Below are 27,944 nucleotides of genomic sequence, written 5' to 3'. Positions count from 1 at the left end.
AGCCGAAGGCAGTCGCTTAACCAACTGAGCCACCCAGGCGCCCTCTATTTGTCCTTTTTACATTTAGTAACAGGGAGTGGTTTTTGTTACTAGATACAGTCAGTTTAATTTTAGGAAAGAAAGACAGAAGGTTGTACTTTCATGGAAATAAGAATCAATATATTTTATTTGTGATAATGTTTGGGGTTTATTTTAAAACATTTTTAAGGGGGCGCCTGGGTGGCTCAGTTGTTAAACGTCTGCCTTCGGCTCAGGTCATGGTCCCAGGGTCCTGGGATCGAGCCCCGCATCGGGCTCCCTGCTCAGTGGGAAGCCTGCTTCTCCCTCTCCCACTCCCCCTGCTTGTGTTCCCTCTCTCACTGTGTCTCTCTCTGTCAAATAAATAAATAAAATCCTAAAAAAAAAAAAAAAAAAAACATTTTTAAGGTTCTGCCACTGTGACTATGACTACGTGGTAACAGCAAACATACTAGGTTGAAGTCTCAGCCTTTTTTCCTTAGTCTAGTTCATTAGCCAGAAATGTGTTTGTTTCTCTCTTTTTTTTTTAAAGATTTTATTTATTTATTTGAGAGAGAGAATGAGACAGAGAGCATGAGAGAGGGGAGGGTCAGAGGGAGAAGCAGACTCCCCACTGAGCAGGGAGCCCGATGCGGGACTCGATCCCGGGACTCCAGGATCATGACCTGAGCTGAAGGCAGCCGCTTAACCAACTGAGCCACCCAGGCGCCCCAGTGTGTTTGTTTCAAGTGTCATTTTTCTAAATCTAAATTTAAGAAGATTTTCTATGTATTCCTCCAAAGTATATGGCATAAAATGCCAAAATAATTTAATAATAAGCCTCTAGATCTAACTACCAACTTACAGAAATACAGGTGACTAGAAGAACATATTAAATGACATCACTATCCAGAATGTGGGAAATTTACAGGACAAATGACCCCGTTCTCTCAACAAATGAAAGCAGGTAGGGGGTGGAGGTGGTGACATTTTTTAGATTAAAACAGACTTACGTGTGGGGCACCTGGGTGGCTCAGTTGGTTGAGCGACTGCCTTCGGCTCGGGTCATGATCCTGGAATTCTGGGATCGAGCCCTGCATCGGGCTCCCTGCTCAGCAGGGAGTCTGCTTCTCCCTCTGACCCTCCCCTCTCTCATGCTCTCTGTCTCTCATTCTCTCTCTCAAATAAATAAATAAAATTTTTAAAAAAAAACCAACAGACTTATGTGTCACTTATATCTCATTTTTAGTGTATGTGCTGCTGAAGCGAGCACTGTGTCACTTATACCTCAATTTGAAAAGAGATTTGAGAGATACGTGAACTAAATGCAGTGTGTGGACCTTGTTTGGATCCTAATCTGGACAAACCCAACTATGAAAAGATACTTTTGAGACAACCTGAATGTTGACTGGATATCAGATGATGTTTTAAAAATGTCAGTATGGAGGGGCGCCTGGGTGGCTCAGATGGTTAAGCGTCTGCCTTCGGCTCAGGTCATGATCCCAGGGTCCTGGGATCGAGCCCCACATCGGGCTCCTGGCTCAGTGAGGAGCCTGCTTCTCCCTCTCCCTCTCCCTCTGCCTCTCTCCCTGCTCATGCTTTCTCTCTCTCTCTCTCTCTGTATCTCTGTGTCTCAAATGAATAAATAAAATCTTTAAAAAAAAAAAATGTCAGTATGGATAGGTGTAATAAAGGTGTTAGGGTTTTGTTTTTAAGAAATACTCCTTGTTTATTAGTGATTAAATACCAAAGTGGTACCTGAGATTTTGTATCTATCAAATAAAATCTAGGTTTATCAAATCTCTATCAATAACTCTATCAAAAAAGAAAGGAAGTTGAAAGTAATAGATAAGAATGACAAAACATTGATAATTGTTGAAGCTGTGTAAGGAGTACATAGTATTCTCTCTAGGTTTGAAGATTTTCACTGTGTAAAGTTAAAATACACGGTGAGAAGGAAAAAAAATTGATCACCACTGTATTTTTTTTTTAATTTTATTTATAAATTTTGGAGAACGCAAGCGACTGGGGGGAGGGCAGAGGGAAGGGAGAGGGAGAGAGAATCTGAAGCAGACTCCATGCACAGCATGGAGCCTGATGCAGGGCTCTATCTCACAATCCCGAGATCATGACCTGAGCCCAAATCAACAGACCCTTAACCCTGGCTTAGCCACCCAGGCGCCCCTACCACTTTATTTATTCATTTATTTTTTAAGATTTGTTTATTTTAGGGGCACCTGGATGGCTCAGTCGGTTAAGTGTCTGCCTTCCGCTCAGGTCATGATCTCAGGGTCCTGGGATCGAGCCCCGCATCGGGCTCCCTGCTCAGCGGGAAGCCTGCTTCTCCCTCTCCCACTCTCCCTGCTTGTGTTCCCTTTCTCGCTGTGTCTTTCTCTGTCAAATAAATAAATAAAATCTTTAAAAAAAAAAAAGATTTGTTTATTTTAGTGAGAGAGGGCACCAGCAGGAGGGGCAGAGGGAGAGGGAATCCCATGCAGACTCTGCACTGAGCCCGAGTCCAACACAGGAAGTCGATCTCACAACCCTGAGATCACCCCCCAAGCGGAAACCAAGAGTCAGGAGCTCAACTAACTGTACCACCCAGGCACCCTGTCACCACTTTAATAGCAAACAAAACTATATTCACTTTAGAAATAGCAGACACTTTCAGCAAACAGCCATAAATTAATGTGTTAAATTTAGGGGAAGGAGTAAAAGGCATTTGTAATACAGCCTTACCTAATTTACAATTCAGGGCCCTCCCTTCTCCCGCTGAATACCACGAAACTGTAGAATGTTTTGCTTGAAAGGAACGATGAACTTTCAAAGGAAGATACATTTGTCCTTGGGAGCAGGTGGGCCTAGTGCTAGCAGTGAAACCCAACTGTCTTTGCCTTCACCATTCAGCTTTCTTTTGTGCCATTTGTGGGAGTCAGTTGGGACTGCTGTCTAATTGTGAAGTCAGTGATGTGGCCTTTCTCATAGCCAGAACTTTTGACTTCCTATATTATTCTCTGATAAAACATCTATTTTACTACAGAATATTTTTTACCTTCCATTACTTTTGCTTAGTTCTATAAAAATGAGTGCTCTAAATGAATAGATTAGGCCCTTTACAAACATAATTTTGTACAGCATAATTCGCCTTCTGGGATTTTTTTTTTTCCTGAGACACTGACTTCGTGGTGTTTTTCTAGTAGAAAATAGTCTAGGTCTAATTGGGACATGAAGCTGAATATCATAGTCACAGTCAGTATTTTGATGCTTACCCATATCACAGCAAAGAGTTTGTAAAATTAGTGAATGTTGAAAACGGTTTCTTCAGTGATCTGCTTTTCTAAGTTGTAACATTGGTTTTCGTGCAGTGGAGGCTTAACCTAGCCTGACTGAAATAATCTAGAAAGGAGCCCTCACAAATCTACATTTTAAAACAAAAACCCTTTTCCTGAATTCTCTAGAATTATTCAATCTTAGCAAATCTAAGAGCAAACCAAACATTCCTGAGCTCCAAATACAGTTGTAATTTAAATTATTAAGGCACTATACATGAAAGTAGTCATTTTGCATTTTGAATATATTTGTAAAATGTATTTTTTCAACATATCTATATAATCTATTATATCAACTAAATTTTGAGTTCTCAGCTAGAGTAATTTCTGTCAATTTAATTCTTCATAGCCACTGTCACAATCACGGGAAGTATAAAGATATCTTGCTAAATATATCTTAATTAAACCTGACTTGTCACATCTTCTAAACCCAGAACTTTTGATGATAGAAGAAGGTTTAAGTATAAGAGTATCCGAGTAAGGGGTTGGGGCAATGGGGTAACTGGGTGATGGACATTAAGGAGGGCACATGATATAATGAGGACTGGGTATTATATAAGATTGATGAATCACTGACCTCTACCTCTGAAACTAATAATACATTATATGTTAATTAATTGAATTTAAATAAAAATATTCAGAAATAAATAAAATATGCCAGCTAAAAAAAAATAAAATGTGTTACCAACATTAAGGAAAAGACTGTATTGAGAAATAGTTTAAATACAATAGATGTTTTCTGAAGAGCCTATTGGCTATCCACTCCTCTAGATTAATGCTTCATGCAGTGATTTGTCCTTCTAGTTTACTCCGTTGAACATAATTAAACAAAAAAATAAATAAAATCATATTGTATTATTAAAAAAAAGAGGGCACCTGGGTGGCTCAGTCATTAAGCGTCTGCCTTCGGCTCAGGTCGAGCCCCACATCGGGCTCCCCGCTCCGCGGGAAGCCTGCTTCTCCCTCTCCCACTCCCCCTGCTTGTGTTCCCTTACTCACTGTGTCTCTCTGTCAAATAAAATAAAATAAAAATAAAAATAAATAAAAAATAAAAAAATATATGAATAAGACTGGATTTTGAAAAATATTACTCTAAAAGCATTTTTTAATTATAAAGAATATGTCATAATCATAAATGTTTTATAGCAACTGGCAAAAATAATAATTGCTACTGTATATTGAATACTGTTTGTCAGGTGGTTCCCTAAGTATTTAGTCTTACAGTGTGGAAGTGTATGCCAAGCATATGTACTACACAGAGTTCACTTGAGGTTTTGGAGCAATGCAAATGCTGCAAGAGTCCTGTCTGGTTCATAATCTATATAATCTGTCAGACTGGCTAAAGGGAGATAATTTTCTTGTAGTTATAACTGCTATAATGAAAATGTAAAGGGCACCTGGGTGGCTCAGTCGTTAAGCGTCTGCCTTCAGCTCAGGTCATGATCCCAGGGTCCTGGGATTGAGTCCCACAATGGGCTCCCTACGGCGGGAAGCCTGCTTCTCCCTCTCCCACTCCCTCTGCTTGTGTTCCTGCTCTTGCTATCTCTCTGTCAAATAAATAAATAAAATATTTTTTAAAAATGTAAAAAGTGTGGTTTTTTTTAAAACTTACTAAAATTACCCATCTTTTGATGAAATTAGTAACCTCTCATCATAATGGCCAAGCTCTTTGACCCTTTCCTGGAGTAGTTTTTATCCTAATTTTTAGTGTGTTTGCTTTCTGAATTCATTTGACATAAAAAAAAAATTAACAGGGAAATGTAGGGGCGCCTGGGTGGCTCAGTCGTTAAGCGTCTTCCTTCGGCTCAGGTCATGATCCCGGGGTCCTGGGATCGAGCCCCGCATCGGGCTCCCTGCTCAGCAGGAGGCCTGCTTCTCCCTCTCCCACTCCCCCTGCTTGTGTTCCCTCTCTCACTGTCTCTGTCAAATAAATAAATAAAATCTTAAAAAAAAACAAAAACAAGGAAATGTAGTTTTGACACTTCAAAAAACACATTTTCTACTTTATAAAGTTATGTTCGTACTTTCAGTTGTTCCTGGTAATATGAATAGAATGGTAAAGCCCATAGATCATAATAAAAGATAGTAACATGCACCTGAACTTTTCCGACCAAACTTTTTAGCCAAAGATGCTACTGACAAGTGAACAGATTTGAATTTTATTGTCTTTTGTTTTCCATGGTAACATGTAGGTGAATTCGCAAATAACTAGTAAAAGACCAATAAAGCAGTGGAAAAAAAAAAAAAAGAGATGAAGTATTTAATAAAAAACTAGAGAATCTGGGGTGCCTGGGTGACTCGGTTGAGCGACTGCCTTTGGCTCAGGTCATGATCCTGGAGTCCGGGGATCGAGTCCCGCATCGGGCTCCCTGCTCAGTGGGGAGTCTGCTTCTCCCTCTGGCCCTCCCCTTTCTCATGCTCTCTCTCTCTCCCTCTCTCATTCTGTCTCTCAAATAAATAAATAAAATCTTAAAAAACAAAACAAAAAAACTAGAGAATCTGTTTTTGAAGTTTCTCTATCCCCAACCCTCCCTTATGAATTCCTTGTTGGCAGGAACTGTCTTATTCTTCCTTATATTCCAGATAGATTATCCAGGGTAGTTCATTTAAGACAGTATAGATAATTTAGGCCAGAAACTTTAAATAGCTTCATGAAATGTTGTCCTTATGTGCTACCTGCAGGGAAAACAAAATGAAACTGAAATAATATGAAAGAAAGAGGAAAGGATCCCTCCTTCCATATGGTAAACATATTAATGTTTGAGGGAGGAGCACAGACATTTTTTAAATCATTTTTTAATTGTATCTATCTTTAGTCCATATTATGTATCTTTAGTATATATTATGTGACCAAAAAAGGAGCTTGCTTTTTCAGTTTGGGATTTTGCGAAAGTGGAAACAGCAGCTTGTGAAAGATACAACACACACACACACCTATAGCCAGCCTAAAATTGTTTGTCACCAACCCCAAACTGGTAACTAGACATTTCAAACTCTGAGTGTATATATGGGAGATTAACAAAAGTGCTTAATAGTGACTCATAGCGTGTGTGTGTGTGTGTGTGTGTGTGTGTGTGTGTGTGTGTGTGTTCTGTTGATAATTCACAACCACATGGCAATGTGTTCAGTGTTGGTATTTGATAAATAAGGGTGAGGAATTTTTAATTGGAAACTACAATAATAAATTGCTCATGTACCTTTAAAAGTATCTTTTTAAAATTGAATTCTTGCTGCGAGAATATTAAAGTTTAATTGCAGTTTTTTACCATTTTTCTTTGATTTTATACCAAAAACTGCCAAGCAGATAACATCTAAATATATCTTTTTCAATGTGACAAAGTTACATAAGAAGAGAATCCCCTAGCACGTAAAGAAAAATGCAATTATTTTCTATTCTGAATCTCCAGACTGCTGTTTTAGAAAATCATATCTGATTATTTGCTCAGCAGAAGATTATTGAGTTGATTTAGCTGTGATTTTACTTAACAAAGCTTCAACTGCATTCCTACTGTGGAGTCCAAAAAAGGTAGAGAGATATAAATGATACATTCAAACTGTGATTTTTGTGAACAGGGCCATCGATGCACCCCTCGGAGCTAATAGCGGAGATGAGAAACAGTGGGTTTGCACTGAAACGAAATGTACTGGGGAGAAACTTGACCGCAAATGATCCATCACAGGTAATGATCTTTTTATCGGTAAGCTGAAAATGTCTATAAATCTAAATGTGATTGCTTGTGAATTGCTACTTAATGTTTTCCAATATGCATATATCCATAGGAAAGCAAGATAGAGCAAAGAAAATGCCTAAAATGTATTTTGATTTTGATTCTTTATTATTTTAACCTAAATGAGAAATTGTTTTTAAACCTATATTTTAATAAATGAAACTGCTCCTCTAGGTTTATGTGGATAAAATCTCTAACCGAACTGGTGATAAGGTGTTTTTTTTTTCCCTTCCTGCTAACTTACGTTAAATAGAACCAATGAGAAGTGGTATATGGTCGCAAACTCCTAAAAATTATAGAAAATATTTTGAACTTACTTAATTTATTAAACTGTACATAGATCCAGAAAATGGTTGCATTTGAAGGATTATAGATATCCTAACCACAAACTATTTTATTTAATGAGGAAACTGGAGCCCAGAGAAGTAAAGCAATTGCCCTTGTGGCTCATGTGGTTGTTTAGAGAGAGAACTGACACTAAAACCCAGACTCCCATTGGCATAAACTTGTGGTACTCTGAAAATCGGCACATTACTTTTCAAACACTGCTAGGGACTCTTCATATAACCTATATAATCGTATATCTGTACTGTTTGATATATTGGTATATACTTGATAATGTACTGTTGAATTTATAAAGGCTAAAATTGTGGATGTTTTGACCTTCTTATACACTTCATGAGCAGGGACACCTGGAAGGCTCAGTAAGCATCTGCCTTTGGCTCAGGTCATGATCTCAGGGTCCTGGGATCCAGCTCCCCATCGGGCTCCCTACTCAGTGGGGAGCCTGCTTCTCCCTCTCCCTCTGCCACTCCCCCTGCTTGTGCTCTCTCACTCTGTCAAATAAATAAATAAAATCTTTAAAAATAATAATAGGGGTGCCTGGGTGGCTTAGTCGTTAAGTGTCTGCCTTCAGCTCAGGTCATGGTCCCAGGGTCCTGGGATCGAGCCCTGCATCAGGCTCCCTGCTAGGCGGGGAGCCTGCTTCTCCCTCTCCCACTCCCCGTGCTTGTGTTCCCTTTCTCGCTGTGTCTCTGTCAAATGAATAAAATCTTAAAAAATAATAATAATAAATAAATAGTAAATAAAGTTCATGATCTTCTTGGTTTTAACATTTCATTAAGTTAAAAATAAAATATTTAAATGCTTAAGTGTTTAAATTCAAACTCAAGAGGTGGACAGTAGAAGCCATGCTATAAATGTTTTATCTGTGTTTTCTATCTTCTTCTTCCTGATAAAGTTTGTTAATGCTGACAAAGCAGTTATCTTCACCTCTTAGTGTGTTATGATCCTCCTTGGCAAGCAGACTACAAGATTTTTTAGTCCCCCACCCCCTGCTTCCCAATCCAGGATGTCATACTCATCTTATAGTATGTCTCTAACACAAAATTCCTTACTTGTAAATGTTTTCTTTCCCATCTGATAACTAATTTGTCTTGCAACCTAGCAATTTATTGATGTCTTTGTTGATTCAGGAATATGTTGCAAGTGAAGGTGAAGAAGATCCAGAAGTCGAATTTTTAAAGTCACTAACAACCAAACAAAAACAGAAACTTCTCAGGTAATTAAAAGTGTATATTTAATGGATTCAACTATTTTTTCTTATATTTTATCTTAGTATCATATTTAACCCTGATCCTAAGAGCTTATGAAGCAACTTTAAACACATGAATCACATCTACTAATTTGTTCTTTAGCTATAATAATACAATTTTGTCTTTCTTTCAGTAATATGAAAGTGAATGTAAGATTGTATATTCAGATTATGGCACAAAATCATTGTTCTTCCCAGAACATTTAGTTTGGAAATAGCTTTATTTGTAGGTGTTACTTTTCATAATGGATTTGTACATATCTTTGCACACAGTTTGTTCTCATAAAACACTTGTGGGCCATGTATTATTCTTTTTGTAAGATTTTATGAGGAATGCTGAAAAATGTTTAAATTTAAGGTAAATATGAATCTTGTTAAACAGACTACCTCTGGATTAAAGAATTCAAGAAATGTCTGCTGAGTCCAATAGAGGGAGCTCATAATGTTTCAGTATGTGGATTTTGAGAATGGCTGGACAGAACCCTCAGTGAAGACATTTTTATTTCAGAGTAACTCAGACACATAAACAAGTTACTCTTCTGAGAATGTGAAGTACTCTTTAGAAATTCAGAATGCCTTAATAGAATAATATTGATTAGTATTTCCATACTTTAAAATGGCACATATCATCAATTTTTCATCTGATTATAGCTACATATTTGAGTTTACATTAGCATGTAACTAATGTTATAAAGCTTCCTTGAGGTCAGGAGGACTTTATTTAGAGTGGTATATAATTTCAAATTTTGATTCAGTAAGAATTTCTTTAAGGATCATTACTATTGAGGAAAGTATAGTGAGAGAATTGGCTTAATGCATTTAATTTTATGTGTGACTTGAATAATTTAAAAGAAAACTGTCATTTAATAAAGAATGCATTTATATTTGAATACCACTTTCAGTAGTGTCAGAAAATATATTGTCTATTTAAAATTTCATTTTTGTCAACAAAAGGACTATTTTTACATAGTATGTTAACTATTTCCCCAATAACAGGAAATTGGACCGGCTTGAGAAGAAAAAAAAGAAAAAGAAAAAAGATAGAAAAAAAAAAAAGCTTCAGAAAAGCAGAAGTAAACACAAAAAACATAAAAATAGGTCCCCCTCCTCCTCCTTTTCCTCCTCCTCCCCCCACTCCTCCTCCTCCAGTGAGACTTCAGAAAGCAGCAGTGAGAGTGACAACAAAGAAAAGAAAATACCAAAGAAGAAAAGAAAGAAAAATAAGTGTTCAGGGAATAACAACAGTGATTGTGAAGAGAAGGACAAGTCTAAGAAGAGAAAAGTTCATGAAGAACTTTCTAGCAGTCACCATCACAAAGAAAAAGCCAAGGAAAAGCCTAGGTTTTTAAAACAAGAGAGTTCTGGGGAGAATAGCAAATGGAGCCATTCTGATTCTGACAGAAAGTCCAGAAGCCATAACCAGCGCCCAGAGAAGAGAGGACCTGAAAGAAACGAGAGGGGCAGTAGGAGCCAGAGCAGCAGAAGTCATGGTGGTTACAAGCAGAGGGAAACAAGAAAACGGCCACAGCGAAGTCCCAGTGAAGAGCGGAATGGAAGGAGTGACACCAGAAGCCATGGCACAGAGGTACACAGAGGAGGAAGAGTGCACAGAGAGAGCCCAGGAGATAAGTATACCAGGGTGACACAAAGAGAACGAAGCAGAAGTAGAGAGAATAAAGAGAGACTGTATGTGACAATTACCTGGGAATAAAAATATCTCCACTTCCTTATTGAGTATCTGTGGCAAGGGCTAAATTATATACTATTGTCTTTCCAATAAAAAAGCTCTGTTTTAATTTTCCATTCCTGAAAACTGTCATATCAAATACAAAAACTACATGAGTCCTAGCAGAATGAACTTCGCAAATATTTGTAAGTAATCTCTTTTGGGGCTGTAAAAATATTTTCTGTTGGTTAAGTGTTTCTTATGCCCTCTACTAGATTAAACACCCCATATAACTCTGTGGCATTTTCTTTGTTCTGAAACATCATTAAAAGAATGACAGTACACTGAATGGCTATAGTTTAATTTTCGTTGTTTTTTTCTGTTCAAATGTATTACTTTTAAGATTTGAATTTACTTGAAGCAAAGTATAATCATTGTTGAAATTCTCTTGTATGAATTCAGTAGTGGATTTGATCACTGTTTCCTTAAGACGTTTAAACTCCCTTCAGGTTCTATTTACGTTTGGATGGCATATTAGCTTTCTGTGCTGCCAATTACCTCAAACTTCAAACAACACAGATGCACAGTTCTGGAGATCAGAAGTCTGAAATGGATCTCACTGGGCTAAAATCAAGGTGTCAGCAGGATTGGTTCCTTTTGGAGGCTCTAGGAGAAAATCCATTTGCTTGCTTATTTTCAGCTTCTGGAGTCTGCCTGCATTCCTTGGCTCCTGGCCCCTTTTTCCATCTTCAGAACAACCAAGAGTAAAGTTAAGTCCTCACATCTGATCACTCTGACATTTTGATACTCTGCATCCCTCTTGCACTAATTTTAAGGACCCTTGTGATTAAATTGGGCCACCAGAGAAACTCCCTATGTTAAAATAAACTGATTGGCAATCTTAATTCTATCCACAGCCTTAATTCCCCTTTGCCATGTAACCTAAGATATTCACAGTTCCAGGGATGAGAACGTATACTTTGAGGGGACATTATTCTGCCTACCAGTGGTGGCCTTTCTGCTACTAGCACACAGCTATTAAAGATTTTCCTTCTAAAGGTTAAGCATTTATATAATGTCATGAATGGACTATTATAAACTGTTAAATAATTTCATGAGTATAGGTATATAAAGCATATTTAAACTTAGCTGCAAATTTTCCTTTGTGCTTCAAAGGATATGGTAAAGGAAAGCTATAGAAAAAGATTTTTTGATACAGATTATAAGTAACCTGCAATTCCAAAAAAACATCTACTAAAACATCATGGACAAAGTATTTCTGTTATTACGGTTCCACATTTAAAAAAAAATCTGTTATTTAATACAATGCAAATATTGGTTTGGATTATTTTGAGGGTTGTCAGTCATAATTTCATAAATTCTATAAAAAGTAAGTTTGAAAGGAGTTAAATCACTTTATATAAGTCTGATACATATGTCTTTGTCACATATATGCACACACACAAATGTCTGGTTTATAAGAAACGAAAGGCACACGCAATCCTTTATTTAGATTTTTAAGAGGGTTTGAGGTGGGAGAACTTGAATTCCTTATACAGTATTCTTTAATAACTTACAGTGCACCTCAAAGATCCCTTTCCTTCATTTAAAAAAAAAGCATGCATTTGAAATTGATAAAGACTGCTAATTTACACCTTGAGTTCATCAGTGTTGCACTGATTATTTTCTATCTTATGCCTTTTTAGACTTTATAATTTTTATAATGTCAAAACCTATGCAGTACTTAACTGCCTCAAAGGGTTTCTGAACCAATATAGTGTTCATGAAGAGAGATGTTGAAATGCATCCTGTAATTAAAAGTGAATTGAACTACATTGTCATTTCTTACACTTTTTTCATTTGACTTTCACAAAAGTGTGATCCATTTTTAAAGTGGCCATAAAAAAAAATGTGGCCATGAGAATTTTTTTTTTAATCTCTGGTTTAATTATCCTTCATTGTTAAGACTGAGAAACTATCAAGTACTGCCAATAGCCCCAATACTCTTACCCATCTAACAGTGAGAAAAATTCCTGTGTGGTTATGGAAGGTGTTGATTTGCTAGTTGGCTTTCAGCTTCGGTCACCGAAGGGTGCTAGACAGCCCCCCAGGGGCTAGCATTCCAATTTTGCAAACTTAAAACCCGAAGGGAGGGATTTTCACGTAGACTCAACATGGTAAGAGCTTTAACGAGGCTCACTGCTTGTGCATACTTGTAATGGTATGGGTATAGGGAATTGAACGTGATTTTTTTAAACAAAATTGTTACACATCTAATTCTACTTTTGCTTTTGAAATACAAGGTAAAAAGCAGAGATAAGCACCGTAATAAAAAGGACGTCTAGTTGTATGTGTGGAGACTTCCCTAAGTACCAAAGATCAAAGAATCCTCCAAGTTTAATGAATCTGTGATTCAAGAATCCAAACAAGTCTTCAACAGTGACATTTTAGAAAACCACAAGAAAAGTCTGGTTATATTTGCCATTCTTCTTAGCCTTACGAGAAAAATTCTTATAAAGAGATCTGGGTTTGCCTAGTGACATTTATTTGTCCATGGGCCTGAGACTGCACCCCCCCCCCCCCCGCGCCCCCCCAGCCGGTTCTGGGGCACTCTCCTCTCCCCTTTCCCCGGCCTAACATTTAACATAATTTAACACTAGCAAATTAATTCCTGTAGGAGGTGCTGTCGATTTACAAATGCCCAGGAAAGATCAGGTTACTAGGTTAGGACTTGTTTATTTATCTGAACGTCTATGTGGTTAGTTAGCCCTAATTTCATTTAGTAAATGTGCCCCAATAGGCAGAGGTGGCTGCAGCATAGTGGCAGGTCTGCTTACCTTGCATTGTGAAGTGGAAATCTTGTTTTGAGTCACACGGTCTTAAGCTGAAGAAAGCTTTTTATCTGAAAGCCTTGTAGAGACCTTTCTTGCTCTTCTTCCATGAGACTGCTTGCTGATAGTGAATCAGATCAGGCCATGCTGCTGGGAGCCGGCGTTTCCCAGTTTTAATCACCAAACATTTCATATGCTTTACACAGAAGCTGTTAGATTTCAGGATCCACCCGAGCCATTTCACTCTCCTCCCTACCTAAGGCCCATAAGGGCCAAGTCACTGGGCGAAGTCGCTGCGGGAAGTAGTTCAGTGAGGCCGCATCCTCTACCGCCTGTGCTTAAGATCAGGGAGAAAGCTGCATTTTAGCTTCAGTAGCTGAAGGATATTCAGGAATCTTTTTCAGGTTTTCTGCAAGAAAACCCTGGTAGTTACCACTTCCTAAAAAGACAGGCATGCAATAGCTGCAGGCCTTGGGGGCGTTTTTTGGACCAAAAAGGAGAAATGCTTTTTTAACAGTCGTGAGAAACAAGTAAGACCGAGGGAACCCTAAGGTCTGGGAAGTGCGATGGCAACTGCGAGTTCTGCCCAGGCTCCTAAAACGCGGTTCCTGCTGACGGAAAGGGAGGCAGATACTCCCCATCACCTTCCGCCTTTCTCCTCCCTTCACGCCACCCTTAGCATCCCTCAGAATGTAGCAGTAATAACGACAGCGAGGTGCGGGATGAAAGTCAGGAGCCGCTTGTGATGGAAAGAAACCCACAGTCCGGCCCAAACTGCCCGTGAGCCGCTTGCCGCCCACTCATAGACGCGGAAAACCCCCGTCCGTCCCTTCGGCTTCAAGGCCTTCCCGACGGGGTGGAGAAATGGAGGTCCGGGGCCTCGGCTGCTGACCAGAGCGGGGCTTCCAAGGACCTCGCCCTAAAGCCAAAGGAAGCCGGAAGGGGGCTGGAGTAGGGAGATGGAGTGAGTCTGGTGCTGGGTTGCCCCTGCCCGTCCCCAGAGGCGACGCCACCCAGGGTGCTGTGGCGCTTTCCTTCTAGACCTGTGTCCGGCCACCTTCTGATCGCACCTCAAACCCAAATGGAAAAGCTGAGACTTAGGGGGCGCCTCCCCTTTCTGGAAGATGCGCCTCCCGTGCCGAGAGGCCGCTGGACTCCCCACCCACAAAGTGTAACGGGAAGGGGTCCGGGTTAGCCCGCAGCACGGGTGCCCGCCCCCCGCCGCACGCCTGTGGCCCTGACCCGCCCAGGAGGAATTCCCGGGCCACTCCGCCAGGCTGCGGGCCAAGGGGGCTGCGCCCTGGGGGCCGGCCGCCGGGGCCGCCGCGCGCCCTCGCCCGCCAGCCCCCGCCTAACCTCGCCCGGCCTTCGACGCGGTTCTCCGGCGAAGGTCGGAGGGTGGACTCGCCTTCGGTGGTTAGGAAAGCGAGCGAAATTTCTCTCGTTGCTCGGCTCCACAGGTGAAGAGGGCGCTTTAGGACGCTGATGCTAATCTCTCGCTCTTGGGGCAAAATGGAAATGTCAACTCCAGCCTGCAGTCTGCCAGCAGAAAACGGACTGGGGGAGACAACCTATCACTTTGCTTTTCTTTTATATATGAACCACCCAGAAACGGTTAGGTGTTCGCAAAACAATGCAAAATCCCTGATAAGAATTTCCAAAGGAAGAGAGTGCAGGGATCTTAGAAAAATCTAAAAACTTAGGTGTTTTTCTTTCCCGGGTCTCAGAGAACAGGCCCTGAAGGATTGTATCCCCACGGACATTCTGAAACCTTCCCCTTAACTGGAGTTGCAAACACACTGTATATATTTATATCAATAACATATAGGGTAGGCATGTCTGTATGTATTCACCTCATACATATTTCTATAAACTCCAGCGTCTAGAAAGGGTGGGGGGTAAATAACACGGAACGGTTAAAATTATGGAGAAGGGATAATAACTGATTACTAATTTGAAAGTAAATAAACAGGTGACTTTTTCAGATCAAATTCCTCCTTGGATCGTTACAATAAATATCTCTGAAGGAAGCTCTCTATTTATGTTGTCATTGATTAATTCTTCACTACCTCATTTGATTTCGATTTAGAACGATTTGATTCTAATTTAATTAGCATGTAATTTGGATGTACATAATTACTGTAATTATGACATTCAGGTAAGGCAGCTTTAGGCTGAAAGGCAATTTCAAATTTTCTAGCAACCTACTTTGTACTGGGAAATGGACAAGGACTTTGCGCCCTGCTATCCAAGTAGTAATTAGCACATCTTTGAAATAGGCAGTGCGGCGGGGTTTGTATTAAAACAGCAAATACAAACCCAGCCGAGCTACTCGCTGCAAAGGTGGATGCGAGTTCCCGGAAACGCACCGCTTCTCCCCGGCTGGAGATCGGGGAGCCCGGCGCCCTAGCGTCTCGGCCGACTCTCGCTGTTGCGGGCGACCGCGCTTTTGCCGCCCTGGGCGCGGGATTTGGAGGTGTAGCTTTTAAGATCAAAATACAATAAAGGCGCGCGGGGGGGGGGGGGCAAGAAAGGAGGGGAAGAAGCCACCGCACGAAGTCTGAAGATGAGGGGTGGGGTAGTGGACTGGGAAGAGGAGGGAAAGGGGCGGCGCGGGGAGGGCGATGCACAGCCTGGAGAGAAAATTGGTCAACGCCTCCAACTGTTATCCGATTTTAGATTTGGGTCTCAAAGGGGGAAAGGTGGGGACACAAGGGGTCAGTTTCCGCCGGCAGGGAGTGCGGACTCTTCAGGAGGGGCTGGGGCGAGGGGTTCCGGGGCTTCTGGGCGTCTTCGGGAGCCCTGCGCGCTCCTCCAGGTTCCGGCCTGCTCAGCAGCCCCCAGCACCACCCGACTCGGGCGGGACGGCTGCCTGGAGGGCGGCGGCAAGGCAAAAGGATACTTCGGCCCTCCCCGGTCTGGCTGCGGGGTCCCTCGCTAACCTCCCCTTCAAAGGGGAATCTGGGGACGTGGGAAGGTCTGGTGGCCTGGTTTGATCAGCTTGGTTCCGGTCGGTCCCGGATAGTCCACGCGGGCGGGCCTCGCCGATCGGGAGCCCTCGGATCCCGAGTCCTTGGGCCAAGAGCGCGGGGGACTGTGCCCACGGCCGCGTCCCCGTCCCGGGGTCCACGTCGCCGCCGACAGAGCCCAGCGTGCTCAACTCCGAGTTGGAAGACCCTGAAGTTACCTTGAAAGGCATGTTAAATGAGACAATTCTAAGAGTTGGGCCAAGCGGGGCGTTATTTTGTTTTGTTTGGATTTTCAGTTGGCACGCTCCAAAAACGACCTCCTTCCTGGAACCGGTAATACCAGCCTTTGCTAAGTAGTGCCCCTCAATGGCGGGGCTCGTCCCCCTCCCCTGGTACACAAAAACTCGCTTTTCTTTGCTCGCTTCGCTGGGTTGCTGCTTCTCGCGGCAAACGCCGGTCTGCCGGCGCTAATAGCGACAAGCCAGGCGGACAGCGCGGCCTTCCCGGCCCGGAGCTCTAGATGGCGCCCGCGAGCCGCACTCGCCAAGCTCCTCTTAAGGGAATCAAGAGCGACTGTCAAACATAAAAGCAAATCAGAGTTTTCAGTTTTTTTTAATGTGTTAAGAATGTTATTCCTTAAGAAAATTTGTAGCTAAATTATTCTCACTTAAAATAAACACTTAGTATACCAATTACACAAATGGGCGGGATTTATGTGAGATTTACTTCATCTGCATTTTTGTGGTGGGAGAGAGCCTTGGTGAATACAGATAATAGATGCAAATAAGATTAGAGTTAAAATAAATAAAGTTTCCATCTGAATAACAAGAAATTCAATTTTACACGACTTATAACTATTTGACGGAATGTCCAGACACGCCGTTCAGGTGCACAATCTAATCTCGTCAAAATAATGTTGCTGGCTCTCCTTGAGGAAAGAAAATCTTTCTCTTTTTTCCTCTTTCTCTTTTTCCTCATCAGGTAGGCTCCCGTTCACTCTTCGAGGGGGAAAGAGACCCAGAAAAGGTTACCGCGGGGGGGGGGGGAAGGGGGTGTGTTTGGGGGCGGGGGGGGCGCGGGGCTGAGGAAAACTTGCTCTTCGTTCCTTTACTGCGCAGGAAGCTTTGGGAGAAAGGAACAGGAAACGCTGAGAGAAACCGGCTGAAACGAAATCGCACTTCCCCTCAGGCGGGCGGCGCGGAACTCAGAGACAGGGTCCGCGCCCCCAACAGCCGGGCCGCGGTCCCCGCTCCACGCCGGCCTGCAGGCCGCTGCCGAGGTGTGCGCCCGGACCCCTCCCTCGGCCACCCGCTCCTCCCGGGCCCCCGAGCCGGAGCATCCCAGGCGGCCGGAGCCCCGAGGTGGCCCTGGGGAGACGCGGCCCCACCTCAGGTGGAGACCGAGCTGGTCTCCCCGCTCGAGGGCCTGCCCTCCCACGCACGCTGTCTCCAGTTTGCTCGGCCTCAGCGGGTCGCCACCCGCACAGGCCAAGGCTTCCCCGCGCCCCCAGGAGCCCCTGGGGCTGAGGGTGGGAAGGAGAGGGGGACCGGGATCTGTTTTCGCCTGACGGGTTGGGCCAGGGGGCAGGGGCCCCGCTTCCTTCGGGTGCAGACTCCGCGAGCTCTGGTCTTCCGGCTGGACGCTCGGGCCGGGCCGCCGCCCGCAGTTCCCGGGAGCCGCGGTGATGGACGTCCGCTGACCCGCGGGGCAGAGGCAGCGCGCAGAGGCCTTGATCACTGGGCTGCGGCCGGAGCCGCGCGGCGAGCGGGACCTGCACGGCCAGGCCCTTTGATCTGCCTTTATTATCCACGAGAAACAAAGCCGCCTGGGACAGACGCCCGGGCGCCCTCATCCCTCAGGAAACCCCGCCACACTCTCACCTCGGTGCCGCCGGCCCGCAGCCCCCAAACGCGCCGGGCACCCTCTCGGCCTCCAGCGCCACGGCCCAAAGCCCCCGGAGCGAACGCACCCCCGCCGGCTTCTCCAGAAGCCCGGGCCTGACCCAGGAGGCGCGCGGGCGGCTGGGGAGGGAGGTCCTGGTTACGAACTGTTGGAGCGGGGAGAGAAAATGGTCAAAGAGAAGAAAAACTCGGGGAAGAAGAGCGGGGGTAACCGAGGCTGTGGGGACCGCAAGAACGGGGAGAGGGAAGAAGACACCGAACCTCACGCTGCAAATGTCCCTCTGGGGACCTTAGCTCCATGTTTTATCGCTACTTTGCTACTTGGCTTTTCAGAGCAGAGTGTGCGAGAAAACATTTTGTTGCTTGTTAGTAACAACAATTTATTTTTTCATCCCTAAAAATCAAACCTTCATTCAAGTTCACAAGATGGACAGTAAAAAAAAATAAATTCCACTGGGGCTGAGTTTGCTTGTGTTTCCTATTGTGTGGGGAGCCTCTCAGAAATATTTTTATTCTGTAAATATGTACTTTATTTTCTAAATTAACATTTTCGAATTGCGAAATTATCTCATTTACCAATTTTCTTTTTCATCTCTCCCTCTCTTCTCCCTCTCTTTTAAACTGGGGCTGTTAAGTTGGTGGTCAGAAGACAAAGAGTGAAAATAATTTTCATTTCAATAATTGCCTTCTGGTCAATTTAACTGTGCCTTATTTTGAAAGAGACTGTCTAAATGAGATTCCTGTCCCAAATGTGTTCCCAGGCCTGATCCCAGCCTTTAATTATTCCTGAGTTTTTTTTCTTCAGAATAAGACGCCGCACTGAGTAATCACAAAGAAGTCAGAGAGCATCCTTGAACCTTTTCAGAAGCAGCGCCACTGATATTCAAATAACCTGCGAGGGCCATTTGACGGCGCGGGGACCTAGGCATTTCCAATTCACTATTTGCATAGATCAGCCGTCTTTGAAAAGGAAAGGAGCAGTTGTCTTCCATAACATTAAAAAGCCTAGTTATCAAATCAAGTGCTTAGTTTGGGGGCTTTTAAAACGTTTACATTTTATCTCAGGTTGCCCTTTACCGTTTGACATGCAAATTTGGTGCAGTTAATTTAGACAATTAAAAAGATCTTCAAGGGAGCTTTGTCACGGAGAATATTTGGAGTTTTCCCCGTGGACCAGCTGAGATAAAGTTGGCCAGAACAAATGATGTCTAGGAGATTAATTAGATATTTGATAAGACATGAATCCCTAATAAGGGAATACAAGGCACAGGGGGCTGCTGTGTGCTCTAAGTCAAAATTAATAACATTTAACAAGATTTTCATTTAGGCATGAAATGTCTTTTCCGGGGTATTGACTCTAGCGATTTATTCCCCTGAGTCGCTTCCCGATGTAGAGGGCTTGGGAGCTAAAAGACGTCTTTTAAAAAGCTTTTTCCTTTCACAGATTGTTTTTAAATCGCTTTTTAAAAACAAACAAACCCACTGGAGTTTTGTCCGACCCCTCCGGGAGGTGTAGGCACCTCCCCAGTTAAAGCTGCCAAGGATCTTTGCTTTATTTGAGGGGCTCCAGAGTTTTAGAATGTCACCTTTTGAGAGCTCTCTCATTAAGTAATACAACTACACGTTCTTATAACCCAATTTAATTTACGCTATTGATATACAAATAAATAATTTTGACTTCTCAAAAACATATATGTATTATGGCTTTTATAACTCACATAAACCTTACATTACCTAAAACTAACATTAGAGGAATTTTTTTCCCAACCAAAAAAAAAGCCGACCCACGTAAAGGTTATTGACAGGGGAACAGGATTTAAAAAAAGGAAGTGTATTGTTCAGAGTCCTTTAATAATACCAAAATGAAAATATGATGTCAAGATTTTCTTCATACAGATAAACGCATTTAATTTCCTTAGATGACCTTAACTTACGTGTTTGTGAGTGAAATGATAACTCAACATTTTAAATATCTTTTACATATATACTGACTTTCACAAAGTGCATCAGAAAATTAAAAAAAAAAACTCCCTGAATTTCAGGAATTCACCAAAAAAAACCCCCAAAACAAACCTCTATTCCAATGAACATTTACAAGAAAATAAAAAAGAACACAATCTTTTGAACCCTATTTATACAGATGTTATGAAATACAGAGAAACTGTCACTAGACTTCCAGTTTAATTTCTCACCTTAAGCCTTTTTTGATGCTTCCTTTTTAGGAAAAAAAAAAAAGTCTCATTGTAAGTAGATATCAAGCAGGACTTGGAGCATTTTATATATAATATAATCCACACAAAGGGTCTGTTTTTATAGGTCCCGTTTGTTTTCAAATGTTCTGACAGTCCTTTGCAGAGTGGTGGCTTGTTTTTTGAGAAAAGGAAAGAGAAGGGTAGTGGGGGTGGGCGGTGGGGGAGGAGGGAGCGTTTCTGTGTATTGCTCTTCGCTCGAGAAGTTTGTGCGAGTGTTGTGTGTGTGCGTGTGTGTGTGTACGCGCGCAGGCGCGCGCTAATGTGCGTGCTTGTGGTTGTAGGTGTCCGGTGTGTGTGTGTGTGTGCGTGTGTGCAGTTTTTTGAAGTGTTGTTTGTGTCGAAGGATGGTTTGCTTTTGTTCCTGGACCACGCGTTCGATTCTCGTCTGGGCTGGGACAGCAGAGGGGAGCTCCTGGCGTGGCCGGCGAGCAGCGGCCGAGGAGCCGGGCGCTGCTACCCTTGGCGCTGGCCCGGGGGCGTCACTGGAGCCCCCGCCCGTCCGTGCCCCGCTCGCTGGCCCTCCGAACCTCTCGCTCGCTCTCGGTGTCTCTACTCGCTCGCTCGCACTTCTCGCCCGGCCTCTAAGAGTCGTTGGGGCCGGACGCGGCTTCCTTGCCTCCCGCCGAGGCCGCCGCGGCCGCCGCAGCCGCCGCCGCAGCCGCCGCCGCCGCCGCCGCCGCCCGGGCGGCACTGACGCTGGAGTCGTGCAGGATGAGGTCGGGGGACTCGGAGCGGGGCGTCTCCAGGTTGCTGGCGTCCGTGTCACTGTCGCTGCCCTTTTTGCCCCCGCCGCCCCCGTTGTGCGTCTTAATGTGTTTGCTCAGGTGGTCGCTGCGCATGAAGCGCTTGTTGCACACCGGGCAGGCGAAGCGCTTCTCGCCCGTGTGAGTCCGCAGGTGCCGCTGCAGCTCGTCCGAGCGCGTGAAGCGCTTGCCGCAGAAGAGCCAGTTGCACACGAAGGGCCGCTCGCCCGTGTGCCAGCGCAGGTGTGCCTTCAGGTGCGACGTCTTGCCGTACACCTTGCCGCAGCCCGGGATGTGGCAGCTGTGCAGGCCCTTGCGCCGCAGGCTCGCTCCGGCCGGGCCCAGCCGCTCCGCCTCCTGGCAGTTGGGGCAGTCGCAGGTGGCGCGGCCGGAATAGCGGCGGGCGGAGCGCGCCGAGCTCCCCCCGGCGGCGGCGGCCGCGGCGCCCGAGATCATGGCGCTGGCAGCGGCGGCCGCCACGGCGGCGCTGGAGTCCGAGTAGGAGGGCAGCACCGGCTTGAAGCCGTCCTGAGCCAGCAGGTGCTGGCTGGTCGAGAGCAAGTGCGAGGCGGCGGCGGCCGAGGAGCCGAGGCCCGTGGAGCTGAAGGCCGAGTGCGTGAGCGAGCTGAAGTCGGGGTTGTAGGTGCCGAGCTGCGAGTGCAGCGAGGCCTGGGGGGCGCCCGAGTGCAGCGAGCTCTGGAGCCCCCCAGCGGGGTTCTGCACCTCCAGCCACGAGCCCGGGCTGCTGTGCACGTCCCACCACGACGACGCCGCGCCGTTGGTCACCTCGCCCGCCGCCAGCGTCGAGTGGAAGCCCGACTTGTACCACGACTCGTACGGGTGCGCCATGCCCACGCGCGGGTACAGGCCGTCGGCCGCCGTCGTGTGCACCTTGGAGATGAAGGCCGACTGGCCGCCCGCCTCCTGCGGGGACACTCCGGCCGCCGCCGCCGCGGCCGCCGCCGAGTTGGAGAAGAGGCCGCCGTAGTCGCTGCTGAAAGCGGACGACGTGGGGGACGTGGAGGCCAGGCAGAAGGCGCTGTTGGCTGCGCCCGAGCCCCCCGCCAGGCCGCCCGAGCCGCGGCCACCGGTGGCCACGGCGAAGCCCGAGAGGCTGGAGCCGAGGTTGCAGCTGGACGAGGAGCGCTTCCAGGGGTGGAAGCCGCCCTTGGCGAAGGCGCTCGACTCCGGCAGCGTTGTCAGCGGGCTCGTGTTGCCGATCTTGTTGCAGGTCGCCGCCAGCATGGCCAACGGGGTCGTTCCGAAGCGCGGCTCTTCCTAGAGTGGGTGGGGTGAGGGAGGGAGCAAGGAGAAGGAGGGCAGGAAGAAGTGGGAGGAAGACACAAAGTGCACCCGTGAGCAGCCTCGTTTCCCCGCGGCTGGTCCCGGGGGGTCGTGGCTCCCGGGCTCGCGCCTCCTCCCCGCGCGCTCGCCAAGGATGCGCCTCTCCCAAGGGCGAGGGGCCCGGCGCTGGAAAGTTGCTCTTCGCTGGGCCTAGAAATCAAAGATGTCTCAGTTCTCCCGGTCTCAGCCGCTGCAACCCCTACCCAGGGCCGGATTCGGGTTGCTTGCCTCCCGCTCGCCGTAAGCCCGCTCCTCTCACTGAGGCCCCCAAATAGCCCTTCGGAGTAAAGCACGGAAGTAAACACAACGACAACAAACACCGGGTGAGGGCGGAGGCGGCCGAAGCAGCGGCTCGGGGGCGGGGGAAACTTGGGACACTGCTTCCAAGGGTGGCTACGACTTGACTCTTTATTTTTTTAAATAGAAAAAGGTTGTTGTTAATGTTTACACTCCCCCCCCCAAAAAAAACCCCTCGATTATGAAAACGAGAATCCGAGGAGAAGGGACCCAGCGATGGATTTCAAAGTCACAAGCGAACTGGGGAGCCACAGAAGTGTAAATGTTTGTTAACGTGACTACACGGACTGCAAAACGATTAAGGCTGTTTTCTGGAAACACCACTGTCGCGTAATTGCAACAATCCCCGGAGCAAGGGGGGATGGGGTATAAATCACCAGGGGAAGAAAAGAAACCTCTAGGTTTTCTTTAAAGCCACATAAAAAAGGACTTGCTTAACAAATCATTTTCTTACAAAGGCATCTCCTAGGTTTCAATAACTTGGAAAGAATCAGTCCCAGAAATGTGAAAAGTGCTAAAAGGAGCTGAAGCTGCAGTCCGGCAGCAACAGTTTCTCCGGAGCCGCGGACGCAGAGAAGCCATAACGAAAATTTACTGCAGTTAAAACAAGCAAATGCCTTGCCGCACTTCCGACTTACCCCGAGTATAGACGTGGCCATAGCAGGTCCCTGGGCTGCGCGGCGGGGCCGGGAGCGGGGCTGAGCCTGACGGCTGCTCCGGAAAGCTGCTCGGATCCCGCGCAGCTCCCGCGTCCCCGCGCTCGCGCCGAGCGGACTCCGGGCTCCCGCCGGCTAAACTCAGCCTAAGTGCTAGGAGCACCCGCTTTGAAGTGCCGCTGGCTGCGCCTCTCGCCCAATGAGGGCGCAGGCGGAGCAGACGGGAGCTGCCCCACAGCCAATCAGACGCGCCGAGGGGCCCAAGCCAGGGCTCCCGGCGCGTGCCAGTCAAGGCGGCTAGCGAGGTGTTGGGGGGAGGGGGCGCGGGCTAGAGACTGAAGAAATTACAGTGCAATTAAAAATTTACACACACGCACCAAGCCAGGTTTAAGTAGCGCTGAGACCAAGCCACAAGCCCCTCGAACCACCCCGAGATGATGCAAGTTAGAACTGACAGTCCTACTCCACTCCCCACTTGTGGGAAAGAAGGCAAGAGGGGAGGGGGCGCCGAGGCGGAGGCCGCACCAGCAAGGCCTAAGTAAAGACGGAAATGTCAACGCTCACTTTGTGTATCTAGGCTCTCGCCTGCGGAGCACAACTTCAGCTGGGATCCATCATTCTCGCTCGCAATTTTATCATTGTCGTTTGTCTTCTACTCAGTTCCTTTTCCCCACTGGATTCGGTTTTACCCGCTCCAGAGTCACATTGAGGAGAGGGCTCGAAAGGACAGCTCCTCTGAGAGGAGAGAAATAGGCCTCTCCGTCCAGGTCTACACCCACAGACTTGTTGGGAGGGCCTGGAGCCGGCGCATCCCGCTATTTCCCCCAGAGGTCTAAGTGACTTCCTAATTGTCGCTCTGGCCTCTGACCCGGGGGGCAATACAAGTGCCACTCACACCAGAAGCTTCTAGTGGTAATTGAGGGCACCCTTTGTACCGTTTCGCCAGCGCCTAGATACCAGGTTAACCCAGTTGTCAAATACGACTAAACAGTGGGAAGCGCTGATTATCTGCCGGGTTTCGCAGGGGGCTGGCGTGGGGGTGGGAGGCATCAACCCATACAACACGCTGCACGAAGCCGCTTATTTTCACACTGTAACAACTTTGGAAACATAGACCCGCGCGAGCTGCGTCCGCCCCCACCGCCACCCCCGCTGAAGCTGCAGCTTGCTCGGCTGTTTGTTTAACCCGGTGAAGATTTGCACGTCACGTTTCAGCCTGGAGTCGAGTTTTCTTGCCCCAGCTTCAACCCACTCCCACTCCAGACCTCCTGGGCCTAGAGGCTCTTGTGCTCAGCAAAGGCACTGTGTTGAGAGGTGGGCTCTCCCCACGCAGCGCCCTGCTTTCGTGGACGTGCTCCAGGAGCCTCTCTTGGGGACCTCCATCCGCGAGTGAGGGGGACAAGGCCACACGTGGGCGCCTCAACATTTTGTAGGCTGAAAGCATCCTGAAGTCCTTTCCGGATCTTGTCGGTGTGAAAAGAGGTGTCCTCAGACAGACAACTGCGCGTGCTGGAGTCCCTCAGCAATCGCTAAGCAGTTCGCTTTTCTTTCTGGGTCTCGCTTTCTCTTTCTTCAGGGCAGTTGGAGCTGCTTTTGAACCAGAAATACCAGCGTCCTCGGACAGACCTGGATACTGGTTTTAATGTACCACATTCCCTTCCAAACCCACATCCTGCTTTTTAAAAGACATTGTAACCACGAACCCCAAGTGCTTGGGTGCAAAAGAGGAGTTGTTGCCGAAGGGAGCAAGTAAGGAGGAGTGGAACTGTGTCCCCAGTGTTTTCTCTCCTCTTTGCAGTATCTCTTGGCCCAAAAGTGCGACCACTGTGGCTCTTCTCTCGGCCCTAAGATGGAGCCTACTTGCATCCTGGTGCACTCGGTGGGTGGAAGGGCTGTATGGGTTGCTTTCTTTGCTTTTCGTTATAATACCTTTGCTCAGAATTCCCCCCCCCCACACACACACACTTTATTTTAAGGTGGGGAAAGCACCGAGGAAATTGTGACAGAGAAAGAAGGAGGGGAGAAGAGAGAGTGAGAAGACCCGTTGCTATCCTGAAGCTCTGTGCCCTGGGGGATTGTGGTGGAAATCGGGGGTGGGGGGGGTGGAGAAGGTGTCAAAAGCCTCGGGAGGGAGGGGGTGGGGGACTCAGGGTGGAAGGTTAAGGGGAAATCCAGGCAGCCTGGAAGAGCCAGAAAGCCCGGCAGGGGGACCCGGGAGCTGTTCCCAACAGGTGACTTCTGCCCTGGAAGGGGAGACTAGTGCTCGGCTTCCCGTAGAGTCTCCGCGTCGATTTACTAATAGAGGGATTGTTAAGTGGCAGCGTTGCGTTTCCGACTCACCCACTGCAGCCCGGGTAGGAGAGGCGCGGAGGTTTCCCCTTACCACCTCCTCCCCCACCTCCAACCCACCCCCTCCTTAAGGAAACCTGACAACGTAATAAATAAAGACAATCCGGAAAGCCACTTAGCACTAGTGACATTTTCAAGTCAACCATTTAAAACAGCTCATGCTGGCACCTCGGGCTCCGGGAGCCCTGGTTACCCTCCTCTTCTCCTTCTCCTCGTCTGCTCCCCTCCCCCTCCTGCCATTTTCAACGTGGTTCCAGCTGTCAGACTCTCTACGTGGGCACTCGGATATTCCTTTAGATACACGCGTCCGGATCACAATAAAAGTTAGGGAAATCTTCCAAACGAACGCAGGCCGACACCCAGGCCACTTCAACTCTAAGGTGGGGTCCCAGGGAAATCTTCCCAAAGAAGTCCAGTTTTTTTTTTTTCGTGTGACAGATTTTTTCATCCTCGAAAAAATCTACTTTTTAAACAAAGATCAATGTGTTATGCTAAAGTGTTGAGCTGACTGTTAAAACATTTGGGGAAATAATGACAATGTAACAAAGGCCTGGTTCGGAGTGAATCATCACCCTTTTAAAAGTTAAAGCAATTTTCGGGAGAATAGCTTTCAGCAAACGCTTTACATTATTCAAAACGGCCAAATAATGCTCTATTATAGCGCCTGAATGCTGCCAGTCAGCCCCTAAGTGCAATTTGTGCAAAGGCCCCGGTGCCTTATCTCCACTTCTTTATAAAGAGGTGAATATAAAACAATTTCTTCCAAACCCAGACAGAGAGCACGAAAATTGCTTCCCTTTCTGCAATCAGGGCAATTTAACTGGAGTGCAATTAGCACTATTAAATGTCGATTCTGCATAAACAAATCTGACTGAGCAGCGAAAGTGGGGTGAGAACCTCATATACACTGAAACTGATTTTTTAAAATTATGTATCCGGGTCCTTTACAATTGATCCGTGACGTTTTCATCTTGGAATATATTTACATCGCAAATACACTATGGTTAAATGAACATAATTTTTTTTGCAAAAAAAAAAAAATTCAATAGGAATCCTAATAAAGAAGAATAGGGTAATTAAAGGGAAGAGTTCACTTCCTTTGAGCAAATATTGTTTCTCCCATCTTGCCTCTCCCGAGAGCTTTGATCTGAGCAACTGCTCAAGTTGCGGCGTTTAGAAGGCAAAGCCGGGGAACAATTCCGTCATTAGCGCTGATCCGAAGGATTGGAGCTCCTACACCACAGGAAAAAAAAATGCTTCTCCCCGATGCACAGGAAGCAGGGTGGGGACGGGGAGGACCATCTATCTTCTGAATAATTCGAAATATTAGGTGGCTGCCCAGTCTCCCCGGGGCTTCGGCCACTCCCAGAGTTAGCAGCGGATATACAGCTCCAGGGTGGGGTGAGGTAGACTTGGGGAGACTTGAGGATGTGGGCGGGAGGGGAGGCGTTGGAGGGAGGAGGAACCGAAGGTTCTCGCTTGGGCCCTGCTGGTTGCTGTCAAAGCCTCGACCACCAGGACCGGGAAGCCCGGGGGCGGGCACAGGGGAGAGGGAAGCGAGAGGAGCCCGTAAAAAGCATTTATCTGACCTGTCCTCCTCCCACCTGCCTTTATTTACTTATTTGGTAAGCCACAGCGCTCCCTTTTTGAATCATTTGCTCAGTTAATTATGCTTTTCATTTGCATGATCTACACTACAGCAGTGATTATCAGGTCAGCACGGTGTGGGGAATGGGGAGATACATTAATAACTTGGGTTAAAAAAAAAAAAAAGCTGCCCCTGTGTACCATAGTCGCCTGCCACGAACAAGGGCGAAGGAAGCAGGGACAGAGGGAAGCGCCTGTTGAGTGCAGTAAATCCTTTCCACAGTTGGAGCTTGCCAGTTGTGGGTGCAAATGAAATGCAGCTTTTGATTAGAAGGGAATCTTTTATAGTTAACACATATTTATATTTTAAAAAGCACCAGCCTTGGGGGCGCCTGGGTGGCTCAGTCGTTAAGCATCTGCCTTCAGCTCAGGTCATGATCCCAGGGTCCTGGGATGGAGTCCCACATTGGGCTCCCTGCTCGTCGGGGAGCCTGCTTCTCCCTCTCCCGCTCCCCCTGCTTGTGTTCCTGCTCTTGCTATCTCTCTCTCTGTCAAATAAATAAATAAAAATCTTTAAAAATAAAAAAATTTTAAAAAGCACCAGCCTTGAGATCAGATGAATGGAGAAAATTAATTGAAAATTGAGGAACTCTCCCGCAATTTCTGCTGAGCTTCCATTTAATACTTGTTCTATAACGCCC

The 27,944-nt window shown here is 46.1% G+C and overlaps 2 protein-coding genes across 2 annotated transcripts in view; one reads left to right on the top strand and one right to left on the bottom strand.

Moving 5' to 3' along the window:
* CIR1 (corepressor interacting with RBPJ, CIR1) overlaps positions 1–10,657 on the top strand; it is a 38,183-nt gene extending 27,526 nt beyond the window's left edge. The window contains exons 8-10 of the mRNA XM_021702746.1: positions 6,900–7,006; positions 8,530–8,615; positions 9,645–10,657. Of these exons, the coding sequence (XP_021558421.1) occupies positions 6,900–7,006; positions 8,530–8,615; positions 9,645–10,359 (908 nt within the window). The 3' untranslated portion in view covers positions 10,360–10,657. The remainder of the gene's footprint in view (positions 1–6,899; positions 7,007–8,529; positions 8,616–9,644) is intronic.
* Positions 10,658–20,848: 10,191 nt separating this feature from the next.
* SP9 (Sp9 transcription factor) lies at positions 20,849–23,390 on the bottom strand. The gene is made up of 2 exons (XM_021703220.1): positions 23,290–23,390; positions 20,849–22,288 (listed from the first exon to the last, which is right to left on the bottom strand). The coding sequence occupies exons 1-2, from the start codon at positions 23,308–23,310 to the stop codon at positions 20,849–20,851; spliced, it is 1,461 nt and encodes a 486-aa protein (XP_021558895.1). The 5' UTR covers positions 23,311–23,390.
* Positions 23,391–27,944: the final 4,554 nt, after the last annotated feature.

This window comes from Neomonachus schauinslandi, chromosome 3 (genome assembly GCF_002201575.2).
Source record: "Neomonachus schauinslandi chromosome 3, ASM220157v2, whole genome shotgun sequence".
NCBI classification, from domain to species: Eukaryota; Metazoa; Chordata; class Mammalia; order Carnivora; family Phocidae; genus Neomonachus; species Neomonachus schauinslandi.
The sequence above is the reverse complement of the archived record's forward strand: the minus strand, read 5'-3'. Positions and strand labels throughout refer to the sequence as shown.

Coding starts and splice junctions, on each gene's coding strand:
- SP9 (XM_021703220.1), bottom strand. CDS start 23,310: ATGGCCACGTCTATACTCGGG. Junction 22,289..23,289: donor TGGCCACGTCTATACTCGGG/GTAAGTCGGAAG, acceptor CACCCACTCTAG/GAAGAGCCGCGCTTCGGAAC.